Here is a 26,826-nt window from a genome sequence, read left to right as displayed (position 1 = left end):
GGGGCCAATGGGGTGATGTTTGTGGGGCGTTTCTTAATTGACACAGTAGTGACACAGTTAATAGCATTATGGGCCACTCCTCTTGCATTTCCCTTTGATTTTTGTTTTAGTTCAACACTCTATTTGGTCAAGAAAATATACAAATGTAATGAGCCTGTATAATTATCCCATGGTCCTGTGTATCTCAATTGGTGGGCCTGCACCACGAGGGGGCTAAAGATTCCAACTTTAGCCCCCTCAGTTTTAGTTTTATGTTCCTATTTAAAAATAGCTAAGAAGTTTAAAATGATTGAGTGACAGGTTGGCTCCAGAAAAAAATCTTTATCTCCGCAGCACTGTGTCAGCATTATGGACAGGGTGCTCTGCGGTATGTGTAGGCAGCCTAGTTTCATAGACTAGACATAGTAAACGTAGTAAATGTAAATCCGGGACACTTACATTTGTATGATATGTTACGTTTGGTATCGTTACATAAAGCAGAAGGTTACATAAAGGTGCAATATGCAGAAATCCCACCGCCATTTCCTGATTGCTAAAATGGAATAGTTTGACTAATTTCAGTTTGTGACAAAAAAACTGTCATTCTGTAGAGAATCATTGTACCAATCTAAACCGCTGTGAAATACATTTTCCATAACCAAAAATATTGTATTTTCAAAACAAAACTTAACGGGAAGCATAGAAGAGTGCACATAGAACAGATCTATTACTTCTTAGACTTGCTTTCAATGAGAATGATAGATCTCTAACTGAACATATATATGAATTTGGTCGGATCGCCCAAAAAGTTACAATTTGTAAGTTTTGCAAATTCATAAATTCATATTTTACCAAATTCGCAACATGTACAAAAATGGATGGACATTCTAAAATAATACATACCATACAAAACGTAACATATCATACTAAATGCAGTGTCTCGGATTTATGTACAGAATAACACAAAATGCTGAGACCAGATAGAGCATGGCGGTTGCAACAGGGGTGCTATAGAAAGCCACTGGGCAGTTAGGTATGACTCCTTTGAGTTTCCGTAAAAAAATATTGCATGCTACAATACGAGGAGGAAATTACAGCCCTAAAAATGCTTTCCAGTTTCAATGGCTCACCCAATGATGCGCAGCTCACTCTCTGGTGATGGTATGGCCGATGCGCTCGTGCCAAAAGAGAGTCTCTCTAAACAATATTTGAAAGTTGATCAAATATTTTGGGAGCCTACAGCATAGCTTCTCTTTTCAGCAGAAGCCATTTGCTTTCCAACCTGTATTTTCCCTCGATTGTATTTGAAATATTGCGAAAGGCCTGTTTTGTCTGCCTGCTGTTTTTTCACTGCCAGATTTACTGCACATTCCTGACTGTAGACTAGTCCATGTTATTAGGCTACAATCCACAGCTATTGATCCACTGTCGCTAAAATATAGGCCTTCTCATTGTGTAATAGGCAATTCTGAATTATAATTCATTTCTGAACAGACAGCAGTAATTATATAACTTTGGTAAATGTATTTCAATTGATCAGGGGAGCTGCAGTTCATTCAGAACCCTTCATGTGTCTATGATTCTATAAGGAAATAAATTATGTAGTGCAACGCTTGAGAGATCCAGGCTCATGTCTATCAGAGTAGAGAGAGAGAGAGCAATATCATAGAAAGTTAAGTTAGAAAGCATAAACCCGGGCCTACCCAAATCAACTCTTAGAATGTTAGGCCCAGGCTGAAAATCTATTTTTTAACATTACGCTGTTTTGTGGGGGGCAGGATAATTAAAAAATAGATAACTCGAATGAACTTCGATCGCCTTTATTAGAATTTTTTCATTTAAAATAATTTCTCATGCCAGGAGAGGTACAGGATCCGGCCAAATAGGTTCCGGAACAAAACAGTCCAAAATGGAGAGGTGCCGGATCCTGTTCCAGCAGGATCCAGCTCAAATTAAACTCTATGGGACGGTTGAGCTAACTAGGCTAATGTGATTAGCTTGTAAGTAACAAAAAAAATCCCAGGACATATACCTATCTGATATGGGCAGAAAGCTTACATTCTGGTTTATCTAACTGCACTGTCCAATTTACAGTAGCTATTACAGTGAAATAATACCTTGCTATTGTTTGAGGAGAGTGCACAATTATGAACTTGAAAATGTATTAATAAACAAATTAGGCACAGTTGGGCAGTCTTGACACAACATTTTGAACAGACATGCAATGGCTCATTGGATCAGTCTAAAACGTTGCATACACAGCTGCCATCTAGTGGTCAAAATCTAAATTGAGCCTGAGCTAGAATAATTAACTCAGCAAAAAAAGAAACATCCCTTTTTCAGGACCATGTCTTTCAAAGATAATTTGCAAAAATCCATATAACTTCACAGATCTTCAGTGTAAAGGGTTTAAACACTGTTTCCCATGCTTGTTGAATGAGCCATAAACAATTAATGAACATGCACCTGTGGAACAGTCATTAAGACACTAACAGCTTACAGATGGTTGACAATTAAGGTCACAGTTATGAAAACTTAGGACACTAAAGAGGCCTTTCTACTGACTGAGAAAGTCCCTGCTCATCTGCGTGAATGTGCCTTAGGCATGCTGCAAGGAGGCATGAGGACTGCAGATGTGGCCAGGGCAATACATTTCAAAGTCCGTACTGTGAGACGCCTAAGACAGCGCTACAGGGAGACAGGACGGACAGCTGATCGTCCTCGCAGTGGCAGACCACTTGTAACACCGGCACAGGATCGGTACATCCGAACATCACACCTGTGGGACCGGTACAGGATGGCAACAACAACTGCCTGAGTTTCACCAGGAACGCACAATCCCTCTATCAGTGCTCAGACTGTCCGCAATAGGCTGAGAGAGGCTGGAATGAGGGCTTGTAGGCCTGTTGTAAGGCAGGTCCTCACCAGACATCACTGGCAACAACGTCGCCTATGGGCACAAACCCACCGTCGCTGGACCAGACAGGATTGGCAAAAAGTGCTCTTCACTGATGCGTCGCGGTTTTGTTTCACCAGGGGTGATGGTCGGATTTGCTTTTATCGTCGAAGGAATGAGCATTACACCGAGGCCTGTACTCTGGAGCCGGATCCATTTTAATTTCTGTTAGTCACATGTCTGTGGAACTTGTTCAGATTATGATCTCAGTTGTTGAATCTTGTTATGTTCATACAAATATTTACAAATGTTAAGTTAGGGTTAGAAAATAAGCAGTTGATGGTGAGGACATTTACATTATGGCCTTTATCTTGCATTTCAAAAATGATGGTACAAAAAAATATATTTTACCAGATCTGTGTTATACAGTGGGGCAAAAAAGTATTTAGTCAGCCACCAATTGTGCAAGTTCTCCCACTTAAAAAGATGAGAGAGGCCTGTCAATCACCACCTTCCGGAGACACCTGAAACCCCACCTCTTTAAGGAATACCTAGGATAGGATAAAGTAATCCTTCTCACCCCCCCCCCCTTAAAAGATTTAGATGCACTATTGTAAAGTGGCTGTTCCACTGGATGTCATAAGGTGAACGCACAAATTTGTAAGTCGCTCTGGATAAGAGCGTCTGCTAAATGACTTAAATGTAAATGTAATGCGCCTGAGAAGAAGGCTGACATTTTACGTGGTCCTATCCAATTGTGTTTTTTTGTTCATTTCCTTGCGTTGTTTGTAACTTACTTTGTACATAATGTTGCTGCTACCGTCTCTAATGTCGGAAAATAACTTCTGGACATCAGAACTGCGATTACTCACCACGGAGTCATGGCTGAATGACGACATTATCAACATACAGCTGGCTGGTTATACACTGTATCGGCAGTATAGAACAGCGGCGTCTGATAAGATGAGGGGCGGCTGACTTTGTTTTTTTGTAAACAACAGCTGGTGCAAGATATCTAAGGAAGTCTCGAGGTTTTGCTTGCCTGAAGTAGAGTATCTCATGATAAGCTGTAGACCACACAATCTACCTAGAGAGTGCTCATCTGTATTTTTCGTAGCTGCCTACATACCACCACAGACTGAGGCTGGCACTAAGACCGCACTCAATGAGCTGCATTCCAACCTAAGCAAACAGGAAAATGGTCACCCAGAGGCGGCTCTCCTAGTGGCTGGGGACTTTAATGCAGGGAATCTTAAAATCGGTCTTACCAAATTTCTATCAGCATTTAAATGTGCACCCAGAGGAGGAAAAAAAAATACAAAAATAAAACTCTGGTCCACCTTTACTCCACACACAGAGATGCATACAAAGCTCTCCCTCGCCCTCCATTTGGTAAATCTGACCTTAATTCTATCCTCCTGATTCCTGCTTACAAGCAAAAATTTAAGCAGGAAGTACCAGTGACTCGATCAATAAAAAAGTCAGATGAAGCAGATGCTAAGCTACAGGACTGTTATGCTAGCACAGACTGGAATATGTTCCTGGATTCCTCCGATGGCATTGAGGAGTACACCAAAACAGTTATTGGCTTCATCAATAAGTGCATCGATGATGTCAACCCCATAGTGACCACACGTACATACCCCAACCAGAAGCCATGGATTACAAGCAACAGCCACACTGAGCTAAAGGCTAGAGCTGCCGCTTTCAAGGAGCTGGACTCTAACCTGGAAGCTTATAAGAAATCCCGCTATGCCTTCTGACGAACAATCAAACAGGCAAAGCATCAATACAGGACTAAGATCGAATCGTACTCCACCACCTCTGACACTTGTCGGATGTGCCAGGACTTGCACAGCTGAGAGCTGCCCAGTGACAAGCCTACCAGGTGAGCTAAACTGATTATATGCTCGCTTCGAGGCAAAAACACTGAAACATGCATGAGATCACCAGCTGTTCCGGACGACTGTGTGGTCATAATGTCCGCAGCCTATGTGAGAAAGACCTTTAAACAGGACAACATTCACAAGGCAGCAGGGCCAGAAGGATTACCAGGACGTGTACTGCGAGCATGCACTGACCAACTGGTAAGTGTCCTCACTGACATTTTCAACCTGTCCCTGACTGAGTCTGTAATATCAACATGTTTCAAGCAGACCACCATAGTCCCTGCACCCAATAACACTAAAGGTAACCTCCCTAAATGACTACCGGCCCGTAGCACTCACATCTGCAGCCATGAAGTGCTTTGAAAGGCTGGTCATGGCTCACAACACCATTATCCCAGAAACCCTAGACCCACTCCAATTTGCATACCCCCTAACAGATCCACAGATGATGCAATCTCTATTGCACGCCACACTGCCCTTTCCCACCTGGACAAAATGAACACCTATGTGAGAATGCTATTCATTGACTACAGCTCAGTCTTCAACACCATAGTGCCCTCAAAGCTCATCACTAAGCTAAGGATCCAGGGACTAAACACCTCCCTCTGCAACTGGATCCTAGACTTCCTGATGGGCTGCCCCCCAGGTGGTAAGGGTAGGTAACAACATCTGCCATGCTGATCCTCACCACAGGGGCCCCTCAGGGGTGCGTGCTCAGTCCCCTCCTTTTCACTCATGACTGCATGGCTAGGCATGACTCCAACACCATCATTAATTTTGCAGATGACAACAGTGGTAGGCTTGATCACCGACAACGGCGAGACAGCCTATAGGGAGGTGGTCAGAGACCTGGCCGCGTGGTGCCAGGACAACAATCTCTCCCTCAACATGATCAGACAATGGAGATGATTGTGGACTACCAGAAAAAGAGGCCCGAGCATGCCCCCATTCTCATCGACGGGGCTGTAGTGGAGCAGATTGAGAGCTTCAAGTTCCTTGGTATCCACATCACCAACAAACTATCATGGTCCATGCACACTAAGACAGTTGTGAAGAGGGCACAACAAAACCTAATTTTCATCAGGAGACTGAAAATATTTAGCATGGGTTACTGCTGCTCTTTAATTAGTTGTTACTTTTTCTTATTCATATTTTTTTCCTGCATTGCTGGTTAGGGGCTTGTAAGTAAGCATTTCACTATAAGGTCTACTACACCTGTTGTATTCGGTGCATGTGACTAATAACATTTGATTTGATTTCAAATGGCATCAAGACTATGCATGTCCTTGCTTCAGGTAGTTAGATTTTTTAAGCACAGGCCATATCACAACATGTTGCAGAACTCATGAGCAGCATGGTTTTCCATGTTTCAAGCGGGCCTATAGGCCTATTTATTTGGCAAAACAGCTGTGCATGGCTGCATCTCACTGTAGTAGGCTGAAGGCTGTGTTTTGGTTATTTGGATCTCAATTTGCCTTTAACTAGCCTCAATATACTGTAGATTGTGTCATGCATTTGATTTATTTTATCCTTTTTTTATCAGTTAAGTTTACTGAGTACACATCATTTACAGCAACCTGGGGAATAGTTACAGTTGAGAGGGGGGATGAATGATCCAATTGAAAGCTTGGGAAGATTAGGTGGCCATGATGGTGTCATGACGTTGGCCTGTGGGTAAGGTTTATGACCTCCCATAAATACCTTTCTCCCTGTCCTCTCTTGACTCTACTGAAGGACTCTTGAAAAGCCTTTGTTAAACATAGAGAGTTGGGGAACATCAAAAGGTGGGGGGAAAGGAACCATATTTCGGTAATCCAACCAGTTGAAAATATGCGTTGGTACTTAATTGAATGAATATGATGTCAAGTTCGGTTGCCATTTGAGACATTCTTACTAATAATAGGATGACAAACTGTGTCCTGGAAAGTCTACACATTATAGTTATCAGATTCACATGGTTTTCAAAAGGGTTTTAAAGCTCTGCTCACTCAGTGGCCCGCCCATGTGAAGAGACATTGGTTGTAAACTATGAAACATACCCTCTCTCCTATATAAAGCCCTTGACGAAAATGTAACCTCCTGTTCCGAGGACGTGAGGACGACTGTCCCACGTTAAAAGGACCAACATGTCAACTACAGAACTAAGCCGAACCTCAGCGTGAGCTTTGGTTGCGAATGGTATGAACTTTGAACTCTTATTCACTACAGAAGTGATACCTCCTAGCTGTTAAGTTAGTAGCGGCCACTGTAAATGTGGGCTAGGAAAGGACGGACGACGGATCCAGTCTAACACTCAATGACGACACTACAACGTATCCAGTTTACCACCAGAGACATTCTTCTGAGGACAAGAAGATCTCTGTTGGGCAACACAGCCTTCCATCTACAACCCACCTATTGAGGCGCAGCTCAGAGTAAATATTTATTGCATTTTCCTATTCCAAATGGGCGGTAATTTAGAATGCATAAGATACTGTATTTACGATAGCATAGCTTCTCCCTTTGTTCCTCAGTCTTCCCACTCATTCACTCAAACCCAACCCCTTTCCTTTGTGTAACCAGTCGTCATGTCGGCTCCGTCCACCAGGGACATTTTCTGTTTGACTTAATTTGCATTCTGTGTATATGTAATTCTGTGTGATTAGTTCGGTATTTAGTAAATAAATAATTAAACCAAAGTTTGTATTGCTGATTCAACTTGTTAGCCAGGGTTCGTGAAGATATCCAAGAATTTACAACTTTCATATGAGACTGAAATAAGGTGACGATTAATATAAAATATTGCTAGGTCTTAGTTTATTCGGAAGATAACAGCTCTATAAACATTATTTTGTGGTGCCCCGACTTTCTAGTCAATTATCTACCTGATTAGCTTAATCAGGTAATATTAATTACAGAGAAATGATTTTTATAGAATAGCATATCATATCACTTAATCCAGCATAGCCATTGACACGACAATGGTATGAGGGCCAGTTTGGGAATTTAGCCAGGTCACCATGTTTAACACCTCTACTCTTATGATAAGTGCCATGAGATCTTTAGTGACCACAGAGAGTCAGGACACCCATTTGACGTCCCGTCCGAAAGAAAGCACTCAGAGAGCAATGTCCCCTGTCACTGCCCTGGGGCATTATGATCTTTTTTTCTAGACCAGCGGAAAGAGTTCCTCCTACTGGCCCTACAAAACCATTTCCAGCAGCATCTGGTCTCCCATCCAGGGACTGACCAGGACCAAGCCTCCCATAGGCTACGGTACAGGCAGGGAATAGGCACTGTTAGTGAGGCAGGCAAAAACTACCATACACGGGATGATGAATTAAATTACAGATAAACACAGCACTCCGACTAGAAGTGTGTCACAAAACAAACAATACCTCACAATGATGGGGTGCAGAGAACTGAACTAAATAGTGTGTGATAATGACATAGAGGTGTGTGAACCGGTGATTAGAATTCAGGTGATTGGGATCTGGAGAGTGAGCTGCGTTCAGGGGATCTACGTGTTTGAGAAGCAGACGTTACAAGGGGTAAGCGTGCTTTTTTCATTGTGGACAAACTCTTAATAGATGGACAGTTCTTCCGAGACAGCTCCATAACACCATGGCTGTACTAAATTCTGCAGGGACTTCAGGTTAGGTAGAAAAAAGTATGGGAACTGTAAAAATATCTGAACACTATGAAGTTGATATGAACACACGCACTCGCTTAAACATACTGTACGTACTTATAAATACACACACTTGATCTCTCTTTTCTCTCACTCTCTTTCTCTCTCCATTGTCAAGAACTTTCTATATGAATATGTGTTTGTTTGCCTATCTTTTCTATGTCTTTGTCTACATGTTTATCTATGTTTACAACAAGCAAGGGGAAGAAATCAGAACAGGGACATTGGGAAATGATAACATATTGTACGGGATACATTTGTACTGTAGTGAAGCTGTCTATAGTAGAGGTCGACCGATTATGATTTTTCAATGCCGATGCCGATTATTGGAGGACCCCAAAAAAAAGCTGATACAGATTAATCGGCCGATTTTAATATTTATATATATATATTTGTAATAATGACAATTATAACAATACTGAATGAACACTTATTTTAACTTAAAATAATACATCAATAAAATATATTTAGTCTCATATAAATAATGTTCAAGTTCCTTGCTCAGAACATAAGAACATATGAAAGCTGGTGGTTCCTTTTAACATTAGTCTTCAATATTTCCAGGTAAGAAGTTTTCAGTTGTAGGATCATTTCTCTCTATATTTCATATACCTTTGACTATTGGATGTTCTAATAGGTACTTTAGTATTGCCAGCCTAATCTCGGGAGTTGATAGGCTTGAAGTCATAAACAGTGGAAAGCTTGAAGCACAGCGAAGAGCTGCTGGCAAATGCAGGAAAGGGCTGTTTGAATGAATGCTTACAAGCCTGCTGCTGCCTACCACCGCTCAGTCAGACTGCTCTATCAAATCATAGACTTAATTAGAATTAAATAACACAACACACAGAAATATGAGCCTTAGGTCATTAATATACGTAAAATCCGGAAACGATCATTTCGAAAACAAAACGTTTATTCTTTCAGTGAAATATGGAACTGTTCCGTATTTTATCAAACGGGTGGCAACCATAAGTATTGCTGTTACTTTGCACAACCTTCAATGTTATGTCATAATTATGTACAGTTATGGCAAATTAATTACGGTCTTTGTTAGGAAGAAGTGGTCTTCACACAATTCGCAACGAGCCAGGCGGCCCAAACTGCTGCATATACCATGACTCTGCTTGCACAGAACGCAGGAGAAGTGACACAATTTCCCTAGTTAAAAGAAATTCATGTTTGCAGGCAATATTAACTAAATATGCAGTTTTAAATATATATACTTGTGTATTGATTTTAAGCAAGGTATTGATGTTTATGGTTAGGTACACATCTGGTGCAAAGACTGTGCTTATTTCACGAATGCGCTTGTTATATCACCCATTTGGGTAGGCTGTGATACAATGATAAATTAACAGGCACTGCATCGATTATATGCAACGCAGGACAAGCTAGATAAACTAGTAATATCATCAACCATGTATAGTTAACTAGTGATTATGTTCAGATTGATTGATTGTTTTTTTATAAGAGAAGTTTAATGCTAGCTAGCACCTTACCTTGGCTCCTTGCTGCACTCGCATAACAGGTAATCAGCCTGCCATGCAGTCTCCTCGTGGAGTGCAATGTAATCGGCCATATTTGGTGTCCAAAAATGCAGATTACCGATTGTTATGAAAACTTGAAATCGGCCCTAATTAATCGGCCACTCCGATTAATCGGCCGACCTCTAGTCTATAGTAATGCAAGGTCTCTTTCATGATCATGTGAAACGTTAATTGCTATGGAAATGCTGGGATTAGATTTTCTATGAAAATTATGTTAAAAGGTTATGATGCAACTATGATGGTGATACGATATGGATGACATTTATCATCCTGAATATTAAGGCTATACTCACTTCCTGTTACACACATAGACACTCAACCATGCATATTGGCTGGGTTATTATATATTTGGACATCACACATTATAGTCTTACTCTTATACAGACATCGTCCACACTCACTATATCACATCCAATATCATACACATCAACCTACTCAGATTTACTACACACATAATAGCTTGACTACATTTTTTAACATCTGTGGCATTGGCTCACAGGCAAACAGGCAAGGGAATAAAACAAATATTGCTAGAACCTGTTTATTGAATTCAAAATATCAGACATTTGAAATCTCTAATTTTGACCGTCATAATACCTCTTATGGTAGTAACTTTACAAGCATTAATTATGGTCAATTTAGACTGAGAATAGTATCTAGTTATGATAAGGGGTGAAATAAGTATAGCCAGTTATAATTGTAATGGTTTAGCAGATTATAAAAAAAAGATGATCAGTCTTTACGTGGCTAAAAGAAAAGGAATATAACATATACTGTTTACAGGAAACTTACTCTACATCCTTAGATGAAGTTGTGTGGAAAAAGGAATGGGGTGGTGAAATAATTTTCTGTCATGGACAAAGGAACTCAAAAGGCGTGATGATACTAATTAACAAAAATTTCGATCTGAATATGTAAATAGTTAAGAATGATTCGCAAGGAAGGTGATCTTTCTGACTATGAAAGTGGATGAAAAAGAGATTTGGCTCATTAATCTATATTGTCCAAATCAGGATGATCCATACTTCATTGAAAATATTTATAACAATTTATTGAACTTACAGGCAACAAGTACCTCAATGGACCGTAAAGGAAATCACTCTACAAACTATCACCATGCCCTTAAGGAAATCACAAATATTATGGACATTAGAAATAGTGGATATTTATAGACTGAAAAACACTGACCTAGTGAGATATACACGGAGGAGACTTAATCAAGCTAGTCGTCTTGCCTACTTTCTTGTCTCTTTCTCTCTTTCATCAAAGGTTAAAAAAAGTTTTAATAGGAGACAGAATGTGATTGGATCATCATCATCTAATTGGCCTTCACATAACTCTTATTGAATTTCAGTATGGACGGGGATATTGGAAATTGAATCAAAGTTTACTGGAGGACAAATTATTTTTAACTAAGACAAAATCATTGATAACTGAATTTTTCAAGTACAATATAGGTTCAGCAAATCCTTCATGTTTGGGATACCTTTAAAATGTACCCTCAGAGGTCATTCAATTCAATATTCATCAATAATAAAAAAGCAGTTTCTGGCTAAAGAGACAAAACTAACAAGGGAAATATATGAACTAATAGTACAGGTAGATAGCAATAAAAACAATACTACAGAGATACGAAATAAGTTAGAGGAAAAACAAAAAGAATTGGAGGAACTTATTCACGATCTAATGCAATCTCTTACAAAAATAAAGCAAACTGGATGGAATATGGAGAAAAATGCATCAAGTTCTTCCTGAAACGCCAACACAGGAACTAATCATTTGCAGAAACTCGCTAAATATTTTGAGCAGATGTTTTCTTTTCCGTCTCATCCTCACCCACTGAATGACAATTACTGTAAGGAAAAATGTAATTGTTGTGTATTGTTCCATGGACAATATGGACACGATATGAACTGATATGCCAGATATATATTTATAGTATAGTTTGGCCTTGGAGGGCGAAGGCCCACCCACTGGGGAGCCAGGCTCGGCCAATCAGAATTTGTTTTTCCCCACCAAAGGGCTTTAATACAGACAGAAATACGCCTCAGCACCCAACCCCATGATCCCTCAGGTGAAGAAGCCGGATGTGGAAGTCCTGTGGGTGTGAGGCCGGTTGGATGTACTGCCAAATTCTCTAAAACGACATTGGAGGCAGCTTATGGTAGTGGAATGAACATTAAATTCTCTGACAACAGCTCTGGTGGACATTCCTGCAGTCAGCATGCCAATTGCATGCTCCCTCAAAACTTGACACATCTGTGGCATTGTGTTGTGTGACAAAACTGAACATTTTACAGTGGCCTTTTATTGTCCCGAGCACAAGATGCACCTGTGTAATGATCATGCTGTTTAATCAGCTTCTTGATATGCCACACCTGTCAGGTGGATGGATTATCTTGGCAAAGGAGAAATTCTCAAACAGGGATGTAAATACATTTGTGCACAAAATCTGAGAGAAATAAGATTTTTGTGCGGATGAACCATTTCTGAAAATCTGCCTATGAAACATGGGACCAACACTTTAGATGTTGCGTTTATATTTTTGTTCAGTGTGTTTGCCCAGCTTTTGCACTATGTTTTTAAAAATGTGTAATGTGTTACATTTTAGCCACTATTGGTAGCCACAGTCAGATATACCCACATATATTTATAACTGTCACTGACTTCAGTGTGTTTCCTTACATTTTGCATCATTTCAATACATCGTTAATTCACGCTTCTTTCCTCTGTCATGTTCGATGGTTGTTTCTGAGGATCTCAATAGTGGATCATAGATTGTGCAATCATTTGGGACATGTCCATTTGAATCATTATGGACCATACCTATCAGTTTAAACCAGGAGCCTGGCGCACGGTTCACGGCGACTGGACTGTTGTCATCACAGTTCCATGATTAGTGAGGATTATTAGGGCAGATTTCTAGGACTATTGTTCAACCCCTATTATACACTTTTCTCACCTTCCAATATTTTATGGATTTCAATAATTGAATATAGCAACTTTCAAGATGAATCAAACCACTGTATTTTTGATTCATCAATATACACTACATGACCAAAAGAATGTGGACACCTGCTCGTCGAACATCTCATTCCAATATCATGGGCATTAATATGGAGTTGGTCCCCCCTTTGCTGCTATAACAGCCTCCTTCTCTTCTGGGAAGGCTTTCCACTAGATGTTGGAACATTGTTGCACGGACTTCCTTCCATTCAGCCACGAGCATTAGTGAGGTCGGACACTGATGTTGGGCAATTAGGCCTGGCTTGCAGTCAGCGTTCCAGGTCATCTTAAAGGTTTTCGATGAGCTTGAGGTCAGGGCTCTGTGCAGGCCAGTCAAGTTCTTCCACACCGATCTTGACAAAACATTTCTGTATGGACCTCGCTTTGTGCACGGGTGCATTATGCTAAAACAGAAAAGGGCATTCTCCAAACTGTTTCCACATATTTGGAAGCACAGAATAGTTTAGAATGTCATTGTATACTGTAGCGTTAAGATTTCCCTTCACTGGAACTAAGGAGCCTAGTCTGACCCATGAAAAACAGCCCCAGACCATTACAATTGGCACTATGCATCGGGGCAGGTAGCGTTCTCCTGGCATCCGCCAAACCCAGATTTGTCCGTCAGATGGTGAAGCGTGATTCATCATGCCAGAGAACACATTTCCACTGCGTCAGAGTCAGCAAGCTTTACCCCACTCCATCCGACTCTTGGCATTATGCATGGTGATCTTAGGGTTGTGTACGGCTGCTCGGCCATTTTTTAAGTTTTTATTTATTTTACCTTTATTTATCCAGGCAAGTCAGTTAAAAATAAGTTCTTATTTTTGGGCTAACTGCCTTGTTCAGGGGCAGAACAACAGATTTGTACCTTGTCAGCTCAGGGATTTGATCTTGCAACTTTTCAGTTACTGGGCCAACACTCTTAACTGCTAGGCTACCTGCTGCTCCTAGTGGAAGGAGGCGGTCAATGGTGAACGGGGCTTCTTTTACTTTGGAAAGCCCAATCTAGACATTAAACAGCTTCGCCACCCTGGCCTTGGAGGTTTCCGAGCCATCGTCCTCTACCCTGTTTCCCAAGGGGATCCTACCTCGGGTCCAGATCTTCCAAGCTTCCCCCCTTATCTGGCCGAGAGGGTGTCAGACTCCGGCCTCTTTGTCAGCCACGATGGATTCTACGGCTGGCTCAGGTCTATTTTCCCCACCTCCCATCGGTCCTCGAGGGGTCATAAAGACATCCTCCATTCCTGTCATTATTGAAAGAGATTGTGATCTCACATCTCAAAATAGGGCTACTTAATGTTAGATCTCTCACTTCGAAGGCAGTTATAGTCCATGAACAAATCACTTATCATAATCTTGATGTGATTGGCCTGACTGAAACATGGCTCAATCCTGATAAATGTAGGCCTCTTTTCCTGGTTACACTAGTGACCATATTATCCATGCATCCCGCAAAGATGGAGGTGTTGCTAACATTTACGATAGCAAATGTCAATTTATTTAAAAAAAGACGGTTTTCATCTTTTGAGCTTCTTGTCATGAAATCTATGCAGCCTATTCAATCACTTGTTATAGCTACTGTTTACAGGCATCCTGGGCCGTGTACAGCGTTCCTCAATGAGTTCCCTGAATTCCTATTTGACCTTGTAGTCATGGCAGATAATATTACATTTTTTGGTGACTTTAATATTCACATAGAAAAGTCCACAGACCCACTCCAAAAGGCTTTTGGAGCCATCATTGACTCAGTGGGTTTTGGCCAACATGCCACAGTCATACCCTGGACCTAGTTTTGTCCAGTGGAATAAGTATTGTGGGTCTTAACGTTTTTCCCTTTAATCCTGGACTATCGGACCACCATCTTATTATGTTTGCAATCACAACAAATAATCTGCTTAGACCCCAACCAAGGATCATCAAAAGCCGTGTTATAAATTCTCGGACAACCCCAAGATTCCTAGATGCCCTTCCAGAGTCCCTCCGCCTACCCAAGGACGTCAGAGTACAAAAATCATTTAACCACCTAACTGAGGAACTAAGTTCCTAATACCCTAGATGCAGTCGCACCCATAAAAACAATACCAAAAAAAAAACAAGAAACTAGCTCCCTGGTATACAGAAAATACCAAAGCCCTGAAGCAAGCTTCCAGAAAATTGGAACGGAAATAGCGCTCCACCAAACTGGAAGTCTTGCTTGGAAAGACAGTACCGAAGAGCCCTCACTGCTGCTTGATCATCCTATTTTTCCAAATGTATTTTTGTCGCAAAGCTAACTAAATTGCGGCATTCCCCAAGAGAGAATGGCTTTCACTTCAGCAGTGATGAATTCATGAACTTCTTTGACGAAAAGATCACGATCATTAGAAAGCAAATTACGGACTCGTTGAGTCTGCGAATTTCTCCAAAGCTCAGTTGTCCAGGCACAACACTGCCAGGACCTAGGATCAAAATCACTCACGTTTTTTAATCCTATATCTCTTGAAACATTCATGAAAATAGTCTTGGCCTCTAAACCTTCAAGCTGCATACTGGACCCTATTCCAACAAACAATTGAAAGAGGTGCTTCCTGTTCTTGGCCCTCCTATGTTGAACATAATAAACGGCTCCCTATCCACCGGATGTGTACCAAACTTACTAAAAGTGGCAGTAATAAAGCCTCTCTTGAAAAAGCGCAGAAAATGTAAAAAACTAATCGACCTATATGGAATGTCCCATTCCTCTCAACATTTTTAGAAAAAGCTGTAGCACAGCAACTCACTGCCTTCTTGAAGACAAACAATGTATACGAAATGTTTCAGTCTGGTTTGACCCCATCATAGCACTGAGACTGCTCTTGTGAAGGTGGTAAATTACCTTTTAATCCATTAAATATTAGAAGGTGAGAAAAGTGTACAATAGGGGTTGAACAGTAGTCCTGTAAATATACCCTAATAATCATGGAACTCTGATGACAACAGCTCAACTGTTCAGTCGCCAGACGCAACCCCCCTTTTTTCCCTCAGAACACCTGCCTTCCTGAACGTTATGACGGCTGCGTGGTTCCATGGTGTTTATACTTGTGTACTATTGTTTGTACAGATGAACGTGGTACCTTCAGGTATTTGGAAATTGCTCCCAAGGATGAACCAGACTTGTGGAGGTCTACAGTTTTTTTTCTGAGGTCTTGGCTGATTTCTTTGAGGCACTGAGTTCGAAGGTAGGCCTTGAAATACATCCACAAGTACACCTCCAATTGATTCAAATTATGTCAATTTGCCTATCAGAAGCTTCTAAAGCCATGACATCATTTTCTGGAATTTTCCAAGCTGTTTAAAAGCACAGTCAATTTAGTGTATGTAAACTTCTGGCCCACTGGAATTGTGATACAGTGAATTATAAGTTAAATAATCTGTCTGTAAACAGTTGTTGGAAAAATTACTTGTCATGCACAAAGTAGATATCCTAACCGGCTTGTCAAAACTAGTTTGTTATCAAGAAATTTGTGGAGTGGTTGAAAAACGAGTTTTAATGACTCCAACCTAAGTGTATGTAAACTTCCGACTTTAACTGTATATACTTAAAAAAAATGTAAAATCTGCAAAACAGTAGGAGAGCCATACACTCTAGGAGCTCAGATGCAATAATTTTTATAAACAACATTTTGACAGCCAAGCTGTTTTCATTTCGACGGTCGAGCTGTCTTCATCAGGGTATTATGAAGACAGCTTGGCTGTCTAAATGTTGGTTATTTAATTATTGCATCTGAGCTCCTAGAGTGTGAGGATCTCCTTTTCTTTTTCAAGTGTTCAAATAAAATAAAATGTTATTAGCCACATGTGCCGAATACAACAGGTATTCACCTTACAGTGAAATGCTTACTTACAGGCTCTAACCAACAATGCAGTTGAAAAAAAAATATGGATAAGAATAAGAGATTAAATCAGCAAGTAATTAAAGAGCAGCAATAAAATAACAATAGCGAGACTATATACAGGGGGGTACCGATACAGAGTCAATGTGCGGGGGCACCGGTTAGTTTAGGTATTATGTACATGTAAAGAGGGGGTGGGGGGGGGGGGGGTGCACTGCAAATAGTCATGGGTAGCCATTTGACTAGATGTTCAGAAGTCTTATGGCTTGGGGGTAGAAGCTGAATAGAAGCCTTCTACTCTGCTAGCTACTGTAGCACCACGCCTAAAGAGGTGTGAATTTCTTTCGCATTCACAGCAAATCTGATCTACTGCAGAGCTGTATGTAGGGCAGTGGGATAATGATTCCCATTGTGTGTAGTGAAAATATGTATTTTTACGTTCCTGCTAATTAATATTATAGTATTGTTTAACTCCAAAAGTGAAAAAATGGTACACTCACTAAGGTGGAACATACAGTTCAGGGACAGTATTCATAAAGCATCTCAGAGTCAGAATGCTGATCTAAGATCAATTTGAACTTTTGGATCCTAATAAACAAAACTCACATGGACATGAAGAGACCTGATCCCAGATCAGCACTCTTACTCTGACAATACATACATTTGCACTGCGGTAACATTTTTGCAGCTGCCATGGTTGTCACTTTCCCACCAATCAAATGTCAATCATGTCCCTAATGTACATTCCACAATTGCCCGAAGTTCAAGAAGGGCCTGCAGACATTTGTTATATGGCTCTTGGAAGTTCTTGATGAAATTAAATGATTGGTTACCTCCTGTCCAAGTTGGTAGCTTTGACTGCTGCAAACACACGTGTCTTCAGTGTGAGCCCCGCCATAGGAATTGACAGCTGCTGAACGTATGACGAGTCCTTTACAGAGACAAACACACAAAGAAATCAACAAGTCACAATAGTTTTAATCCCTCATATTAACATTTAGATGAGGACAGGATTCATGAATTGCACTGGATTTGTAATCTGAGTTCGAAAAAATACCCATTTTTTCATTATTATTATTCATTTTAGCAATACATTTTGGGTAAATTGGCACAAACCACCTTCATTACTGGAATAAAAAATAGTTCTGTATGCACAGTTTTTTAACCTGTAAATGTATAATAGCTACACTACCCCTGTATTTCCTATCCACTGTCAAATTCCCAGTCATGAAAACTACTCAATACTTCCTTTCAGAAGGAGATTAAATGAATGTAGTGTCTTTATGGTTAATATATATTTCTGGTACATTGTTTACGATGGACTTTTATTTGACCATTTTGCTCTACAGTGCCTTCAGAATGTATTCACACCCGTTGACTTTTTCCGCATTTTGTTGTGTTACAGCCTGAATTTGATTAAATTGAGATGGTTTGTTACTGGCCTACACACCATACCCGATAATGTCAAAGTGGAATTATGTTTTTCGTGTTTTATTAAATAAATTAATAAAAACTGAAAAGCTGAAATATCTTGAGTCAATAAATATTCAACCCCTTTGTTATGGCAAGTCTAAATACGTTCAGGACCAAATATTTGCTCAACAAGTCACATAATAACATGCATGGACTCACTGTGTGCAATAATAGCGTTTAACATGATTTTCATCATGACTACTTAATCTCTGTACCCCACCCCACGTAAGGTCGAGCAGTGAATTTCAAACACAAATTCAACCACAAAGACCAGGGAGGTTTTCCAATGCCTCGCAAAGAAGGGCACCTATTAGTAGATGGGTATAAATAAAAAAGCAGACATTGGATATCCCTTTGAGGATGGTGAAGTAATTAATTACACTTTGGATGTGTATCAATAGACTCAGTAACTACAAAGATACATCCTTCCTAACTCAATTACCGGATAGGAAGGAAACCACTCAGGGATTTCACTGAGGCCAATGCTGACTCCAAAACTATTACAGAGTTTAATGACTGTGATAGTAGAAAACTGAGGATGGATCACCAACATTGTAGTTACTCCACAATACTAACCTAATTGTGAAAAGAATAAACAGAATAAAAATATCCCTAAACATGCATCCTGTTTGCAACAAAGCACTAAAGTAATACTGCAAAAAATGTGGCAAATTATTTAACTTTTTATCCTGAATAAAGTCTTATGTTTGGTGCTAATTCAATTCAACACATTACTGAGTACCACTCTCCATACTGTCAAGCATAGTGGTGGTTGCATAATGTTATGGGTATGCTTGTCATCATTAAGGACAGGGTAGTCTTTCAGGATAAAAAACTTTATGGAATGGAGCTAAGTACAGGCAAAATCCTAGAGGAAAACCTGGTTCAGTCTGCTTTCCACCAGACACTGGGATATGAATTCACCTTTCAGCAGGACAATAACCTAAAACACAAGGGCAAATCTACACTGGAGTTGCTTACCAAGAAGACAATGAATGTTCCTGTGTGGCCGAGTTAAAGTTTTGACTTAAATCTGCTTGAAAATCTATGGAAAGACCTGAAAATGGTTGTCTAGCGATGATCAACAACCAATTTTACAGAGCTTGAAGAATTTTGAAAATAATAATGAGCATATTTTGTACAATCCAGATGGTGTGGAAAGCTCTGAGAGACTTATCCAGAGAGACTCACAGCTGTAATTGCTGCCAAAGGTTATTCTAACATTTATTGAAGGTATACAGTATCTAATCAAGACGTTTTTTTTATTTAAAAAAAAAAGAAAATGTCAGAATGTTTCTTCCACTTTGACATTACAGAGTACAATTAAATCCATTTTAATCCCACCTTGTAATACAACAAAATGTGGAAAAGGTCAAGGGGTGTGAATAGTTTCTGAAGGCACTCTATGCACATTTTATTCCCGGATGCAAACTTTGCATGTATAATATGGTTAGTAAATCTAGCAGTGAATCATAAAGTGTATCATAGCAAATGCAATTGTGTCATTTGTAAAATGTACTTACATTGTAAAGCAGTAGACTCAAAGTACTGACAAAAGTACCATTGCTGTCCTTCACTGATATTGCAGCAGCTGACCTTGAATAAACATGAAAATTAAAGTTATGCTAAACATGTTTTATTGTCTGATTTATATCCAACATTGAGTCACATTTGCACATTGTTTATCTTGGTTTACTTTCAGATATCTTGATAAATGTAACATGTCAGTGTGATACATCATTCTCTTTTAACATAAAACGTAGATTCTATGACCTTCTCAAATCATGTGTTATCTTCATTGTGCTCTCCAATAATTTTTCATTTTGGTCATTTTCAGTTTACTGCATCCCTGTGTACAGTATATCTAAAATGGTAATCATTTAAGTTCATTGACAACACAATTTTGACACATTCCAATGACTTTTCACTGACTTTGAATCATCTCTTATTAATTGTATTATGAATTCAGGGGAATTGTAGACATGTAAAATGGATAAGAATCATCATAGAAACTTGAGGGATTATTTTACAGCACTTACGAAGCCAACTGTGTATTGTTCACCAGGTATTCCAGAGGGTAGCTACAGCTGAATTTGTAGAGCAGACCTGGCAGGTAGCTAATGATAGTTGGGGGATCTGGTGTATCGATGTACCCTGATATGTTCCCAATCTGCACCAGTGAGAGGTTCCCATAAGCATTAGGCCCCTGAGCCGTGGAAACCTGCAACACAAAATCAGTGGTGAATGCCTGCCCCATCCCATCCCCACCATTATGAGAGTCAAGGTCCCATCAGTAGAGAGGGCCAGTGGCGATAACATCAACCATACTATTAAGCTAATGCCCCCTCATCGTGCTAATCCCTAACTCAATTCCCTTTATCGCAGCATCAGCGGCCCAGGAACCAAACTACAATCAAAACAACAAAATGGGGAAGAAAGCAACCTTAGTAAAGGCTCCTCTCGAATCTCTCCCGCTGTTTCTAGGAACAAGCAATCACCTCTCCGGGGCTTCCGTTCTCCCAACTCCAACCTCCACTACAATTACTGAACCACTGTTGGAAACTAAAATATAGGTTGTCAACATCAAAACATAGACACTGTAGATGACTGTGTGTACATTTTTAAGATGATTCCTAATAGTAGGACATTTTATTTAGTTGTTTATCTCTTCTTGTTTTTGCTGCCTTTTAGAATAATTTATGGCTTGGGCTTGATGTAAGTGCTCTGTGGTTGGAGCCACGGTAAGAGGATCCACGATCTGTCATGGACTCTTTTAGGGTTTTCCGGATACAGATTAACCTTAGTCCTGGACTTCAAGATATGCTCAATAAATAATCTCCATCGAAAGTGCTTTTTAGTCCAGAACTTAATCTGTTTCCAGGAAACTGACCCATAGGTGTGATAGAAGGCATTATAAACAGGTGGTTGGAATAAGCATGGGCCTCTTACCACCAGGGCATTGCCGCATGTCTCCAGGGTGGCTAGGCTAATGCTGAAGAGGACCACGGTGGGGAAGGTGTTGTTATTGATGAAACCACGGCAGTGGGCATCTCCATGGCGACCGTTGAGGGCCAGGTCAGTGTCGGTGTAGCCGGAGAAGAGAACAGGACAAAAGTTGATCTTGAGGGTGATTGTCTGCACCCCACAGTACACACTAATGTCCCGCTCCGCTGGGAGAGAGCAGAGAAAACAACAGTTACTATCACAGCACAAAATCATATTATGGCCTTTACATGCATTTTTTTTTCCAAAGAGGGATAACTAAACAAGGCTAAAGAAAAAGACTAAAGAAGGCTCACACTGGCGTTGATCATTTTATTGATTTTGAACTCTATTTGGAAATGTCTATATTAAGAGCATCTTGATGGGTTGCATCACTGCCTGGTACGGCAACTGCACTGCCCACAACCGCAAAGCTCTACAGAGGGTGGTGCGGATGGTTGAATAGTTCACTTGGGGCGAGCTCCCTGCTTTCCAAGACATCTACAGCAGGTGATGCTTGAGGAAGACCCGAAGGTCGTCAAGGACTACAGTCACCCGGACCATGGACTGTTAACCCTGTTACCATCTAGCAAGCAGTATCGTAGCATCGGGTCTTGGACCAAAGGCTCCAAGACAACTTCTACCACCAGGCCGTCAGACAGTTGAACAGCTAACAATAACATTGTATTTGATTATAAGTGTAAATAAAGGTTTCACTGTTTTTCCGAAGACAGAAAAAAACATGTAAACTTCCTGAAATATATACGAAATAGCAACTATTCACTATCCTAAACATGTTATATGCATCAGTCCAATATGAGTTAAGTTAAAGTTCTATGTTATATTCATAAAGTTATATGAATAACCTGCATTGAAGTTGTATTGAATTTAAATTAAAATAATGTATTTATTTTCTCACCAGGGAAGCGGCTGTGGAAGTTGGCATCACAGTTGTATCCATTGAATTGTGCTCCAACTGATAATGCCTTACTTATAAGCAAAAGGATCAAACATATTTGTTCCATTTCAGCACCTGGAGGAAAACAATGTTTTTCATCCGTCTTTGCCATCTTCCATATCATACATATTTTGGTTTAAGAGCTTCAGTTTAGTGTACGTCATGGGAATAAAAAAGTAACATGATTTTGTTAGTTATTTCAGAAATCACAGTGAGACAAACCTTAACTTCTATGAAGAATAAGGTGCAAGAAATCCACCTTCAATCTAATTCAAAAAGGGATACTTTGTAAATCCTAGTTATTGCCAACAGCAATAGTGTTAACACATAAAGACAATTATTCTGCTAGCTTTTTGGAGTCTGAACATTATCTATCTCAAATGCAGACTCGTTAAGATACTATTATTCGGTAAAACCATGGCCAAAACAGCCAAATATTGATATAATCCACTGGCTTGGTTGTCACCGCAACATTACTAAGCACAATGGGCTAAGTCTTTGTTTTCTCAACATCTAAAAGCCTTTTATCAGATGATGATAATATGCATATGGTATCTTATGATGATCAGATAAAGGTTTTTGTTGTGGAGAAACAGCAACTTTTCAAGGAGCTGGGTTCCCTTGGTCAATGCTTGTTGAGCTTCCCTGGCTATCAGTGTAGTTGAGTTGTTCAAGGTTGTCAAGGTTAAAAACTGCCCCAGTGCTACTCACCCTGGTCCTTGGAAGTCGACGAATCAGCGGTTCTCCATATGCTCGGGACTGCTGCATGTGATGGAATGATCCGCACAGCATCCCTACACCACAACTAGAAACATGGCGTGGGTCGGGGGGAAAAGAGCCCGGCAACATAAGAGATTCATTATTTGAACACGTCAACAACAAAAAAAAGGGCTGTCCAGGAGAACATGGGAAAGTCCATCAAATCTGAATGTGTTATACAAATCCTTTCACAGAGCCAGAAACATGAGCAGGTTTTGAAGTTTCCCACTCATATCCTTTCTGCTTGATCTGGCTCTGTCAGCGCACACAAACGGTTTGACGCTGCATGAGGTCCGTGCTGGGGGAATTATCTTTTCATCGGCCTACGGAGTGGGTGCAGCGCGCTGACTGAGCAGCTCTTTCTCTCTTGCCAGCAGTGGGCCCAGGTCTTTTCACGCTTTGTGTCCAGCCTTCCTCCATCAACACATCTCTGCTGGCCTTCCCTGGTATCCTCTCTGGGGTGGCGAGCCACCACCTGTCCCCCTGATGTCTCAACTTTGACTCCTGCTCTCAGTCTCCCACATGGGGAGAGGAAAAAGCCTCACAGTCATTTTTAAGGGATTAGCAAGTCCCTAGTGTCATATGTTCCATATGGACAGCACTGTATGTGCAGGGCTAGATAATGTGAGCCATATAGACAAAGTGCAGATAGGACCTCTTCTGTGGGTGCGGAGTTCTAGGTATAACGTTTGTGCTAAAAAGCTAAAACAGAACTCACACTTGTTCTCAATTGGTCATTATGTTAGCTAGTTCTCCAGTTTGCCTCCCCATCAGTGACATATTGTATACTTACATCTCAATTGTATGTTGTTTCCTGTATTGATAGGGCCAATTTCATCTAATCCTGGACTAAAAAGCAAGATCAATAGAGAATATCCATGAAAAATATTTTAAATCCAGGACTTGGTTTAATCTGTGTCCGAGAAACCGCCCCCCCTCTCCCCCATAGTTTGGTATAAAGAGCTCATTACTTCTTATGCTGCATGACACACAAGTCAAGTGATCCATTATTATCCATGAAGGGTTATTCAGGTGATTAAAAAACAGACATCACAAAACTTGATAGCTGGTTAATGTTGCCAGATGATTCTCTCTTTGGAGCTTTAACTCACATCAGTATAGATGGACCTGTAATGTATGTGTGTGTGTGTGTGTCCTTCTTACCTTACCTATCTTAGTAAGGCTATATTGGATCCAAAATCTACCCAACTATGTTCTCCGCTCAGGTCCAATCATCCGTGGACAATAGTTTCTTGGTTAGGTCACCCGATCATATCCAAGATATACAGTACGAGCGCTATCCTTATTCAATGTTCTCGGCCTTTCATTCCAGTGTTGTGTAAAGTGATGCAGGTGAAGTACAGTTAAGGCTCCAGAGACAGTGGCAGAAAAATTCAGGAGTCAGTCCCAATAACCAAACTTCCCTTTTCTACACTTTGGTTCAGGGAGCTCTTCAGGCGGTTGTGTGAGAGATTATTATTTATTTTTTATTTAACCAGGTAAACTAGTTGAGAACCAGTTCTCATTTACAACTGCAACCTGGACAAGATAAAGCAAAGCAATGCGACACAAACAACAACACAGAGTTACACATGGAATAAACAAGCATACAGTCAATAACACAAAAAAAAGTAAAGTCTATGTCTGTGTGCAAATGGCTTGAGGAGGTAAGGCAATAAATAGGCCATAGTAGTGAAGTAATGACAATTTAGCAAATTAACACTGGAGTGATAGATGAGCAGATGGTGATGTGCAAGTAGAAATACTGGTGTGCAAAAGAGCAGAAAGTAAATAAAAACCATATGGGGATGAGGTAGGTAGATTGGGTGGGCTATTTACAGATGGGCAATGTACAGCTGCAGCGATAGGTTAGCTGCTCAGATAGCTGATGTTTAAAGTTAGCAGTGTTGCCAACTCCTCAGTAAGGAAAGTAGCTATTGGCTGTCCTTAAAGACGCTAGAAGTCGCTAAATGACGTCATCACCTAATTTGCATAACTGGCCATGATCATGTAATTGTGATGGACGCTGTTGGAGAGAGAAATAACTCAGTGGGAAAGACAAGAAGTGAGTAAAAAAACACCCTAAATATGTTTCGAACTACAAATGAACTTTCTTCTGTCGATTCTTGTTTATTTTTATGTCACAATTCCAACCCTCCTCCTTTATCCGGGCTTGGGACCAGCAAAAGTGACCCAAAAGAGATACTCTCGCGGAGCAACTTAGTTTTAATTGTATTTTTAATTGTATTTTTTTGTTTTTCAGTTTAGTTTTCTCAATTTGGTTTGGTTTTTAACCTTATGGTCCACTTAGGAGCCTACAACAAGTCACAGTAAAACATTAACATTTTTAACCATAACATTAAAAAATTATATATAATAATTCTATACAATCTACATTAACAATCTAAATGGACCAAAAAGAGACAATAGAAAAAACTGTCAATGGGAATGTGAGAAAATGATGGTAACTAGTCTGACCCTAATTCAGGTTAATTGTGTTTTTTTAATGTAAGCCAGGGCGGGATCAGCCAGCGGCGGTATCCCACATTCATATACAGTCTGGACGCGGAGGGGTGAACTATTAATACAATGTAGTTTTTGTATACACCACTCCATTGAAACTACAATGAAATGATAGCAGCAATTCTTAAAACAGGTACGGACAGGGATCGAAAACATGATCTTCAGTTTTTGAAAATGATGCCATAAAAGTTGGCAACCATGCCACTTCTGTTCTATAAATGTACTAACAGGGATTGAATGCATATTCTTCAGATTACAAGACCAAATGATTTTGCACATCTCTGTTTCCCGCTTAGAATGTCAACATTCTGGAAAGTAGAAGTTGGGTCTTTGCAAAAAAAAACATGGAGAAACTGGGGATTGAACCCAGGACCTCATACATGCAAAGCATGCGCTCTACCACTGAGCTACATGCCCGTTCTGGGAATGAAAAAAATGTTGCTTATTTTTTTTTAAACGTCACCTTTTTTAACCAGGTAAGTCAGTTAAGGACAAGTTCTCATACACAACTGCGACCTGGCCAAGATAAAGCAAAGCAGTGCAACACAAACAACAACACAGAGTTACACATGCAACAAACAAGCGCACAATCAATAACAAAATAGAAGGGGAAAAAATATTTTAAAAAGGCAATAAATAGGCCATAGTAGCGAAGTAATCACAATTTAGCAAATGAACACTGGAGTGATAGATGAGCAGATGATGATGTGCAAGTAGAAACACTGGTGTGCAAAAGTGCAGAATGTAAATAAAAACCATATGGGGATGAGGTAGGTAGATTGGGTGGGCTATTTACAGATGGGCAATGTACAGCTGCAGTGATAGGTTAGCTGCTCAGATAGCTGATGTTTAAAGTTAGCAGTGTTGCCAACTCCTCAGTAAGGAAAGTAGCTATTGGCTGTCCTAAAAGACGCTAGAAGTCGCTAAATGACGCCATCGCCTAATTTGCATAACTGGCCATGATCATGTAATTGTGATGGACGCTGTTGGAGAGAGGAATAACTCTGTGGGAGAGACAAGAAGTGAGTAAAAAACACCCTAAATATGTTTAGTACTACAAATGAACTTTCTTCTGTCGATTCTTTTTTTTTTTTTTATGTCACAATTCCAACCCTCCTCCTTTATCCGGGCTTGGGACCAGCAAAAGTGACCCAAAAGAGATACTCTCGCGGAGCAACTTAGTTTTAATTGTATTTTTTTGTTTTTCAGTTTAGTTTTCTCAATTTGGTTTGGTTTTTAACCTTATGGTCCACTTAGGAGCCTACAACAAGTCACAGTAAAACATTAACATTT

At 40.1% G+C, this 26,826-nt stretch overlaps 1 protein-coding gene and 1 non-coding gene across 2 annotated transcripts in view; both read right to left on the bottom strand.

The window, feature by feature from the left end:
• The window catches only part of LOC115106801 (zona pellucida-like domain-containing protein 1), a 48,132-nt gene extending 25,049 nt beyond the window's left edge, over positions 1–23,083 (bottom strand). The window contains exons 1-6 of the mRNA XM_029629901.2: positions 22,963–23,083; positions 22,213–22,326; positions 21,261–21,481; positions 20,351–20,532; positions 19,835–19,907; positions 17,672–17,769 (exon numbers count right to left, since the gene is read on the bottom strand). Of these exons, the coding sequence (XP_029485761.1) occupies positions 17,672–17,769; positions 19,835–19,907; positions 20,351–20,532; positions 21,261–21,481; positions 22,213–22,318 (680 nt within the window). The 5' untranslated portion in view covers positions 22,319–22,326; positions 22,963–23,083. The remainder of the gene's footprint in view (positions 1–17,671; positions 17,770–19,834; positions 19,908–20,350; positions 20,533–21,260; positions 21,482–22,212; positions 22,327–22,962) is intronic.
• Positions 23,084–25,878: 2,795 nt separating this feature from the next.
• Positions 25,879–25,950, bottom strand: trnaa-ugc (transfer RNA alanine (anticodon UGC)). Its single transcript has one exon. It is a non-coding gene; the product is annotated as a tRNA-Ala (tRNA).
• Between the last annotated feature and the right edge of the window lie 876 nt (positions 25,951–26,826).

The sequence above is a fragment of the Oncorhynchus nerka genome, linkage group LG23 (genome assembly GCF_034236695.1).
Source record: "Oncorhynchus nerka isolate Pitt River linkage group LG23, Oner_Uvic_2.0, whole genome shotgun sequence".
Classification (NCBI taxonomy): Eukaryota; Metazoa; Chordata; class Actinopteri; order Salmoniformes; family Salmonidae; genus Oncorhynchus; species Oncorhynchus nerka.
Note: the sequence above shows the minus strand (reverse complement) of the source record. Positions and strands in the feature narration are given on the sequence as shown.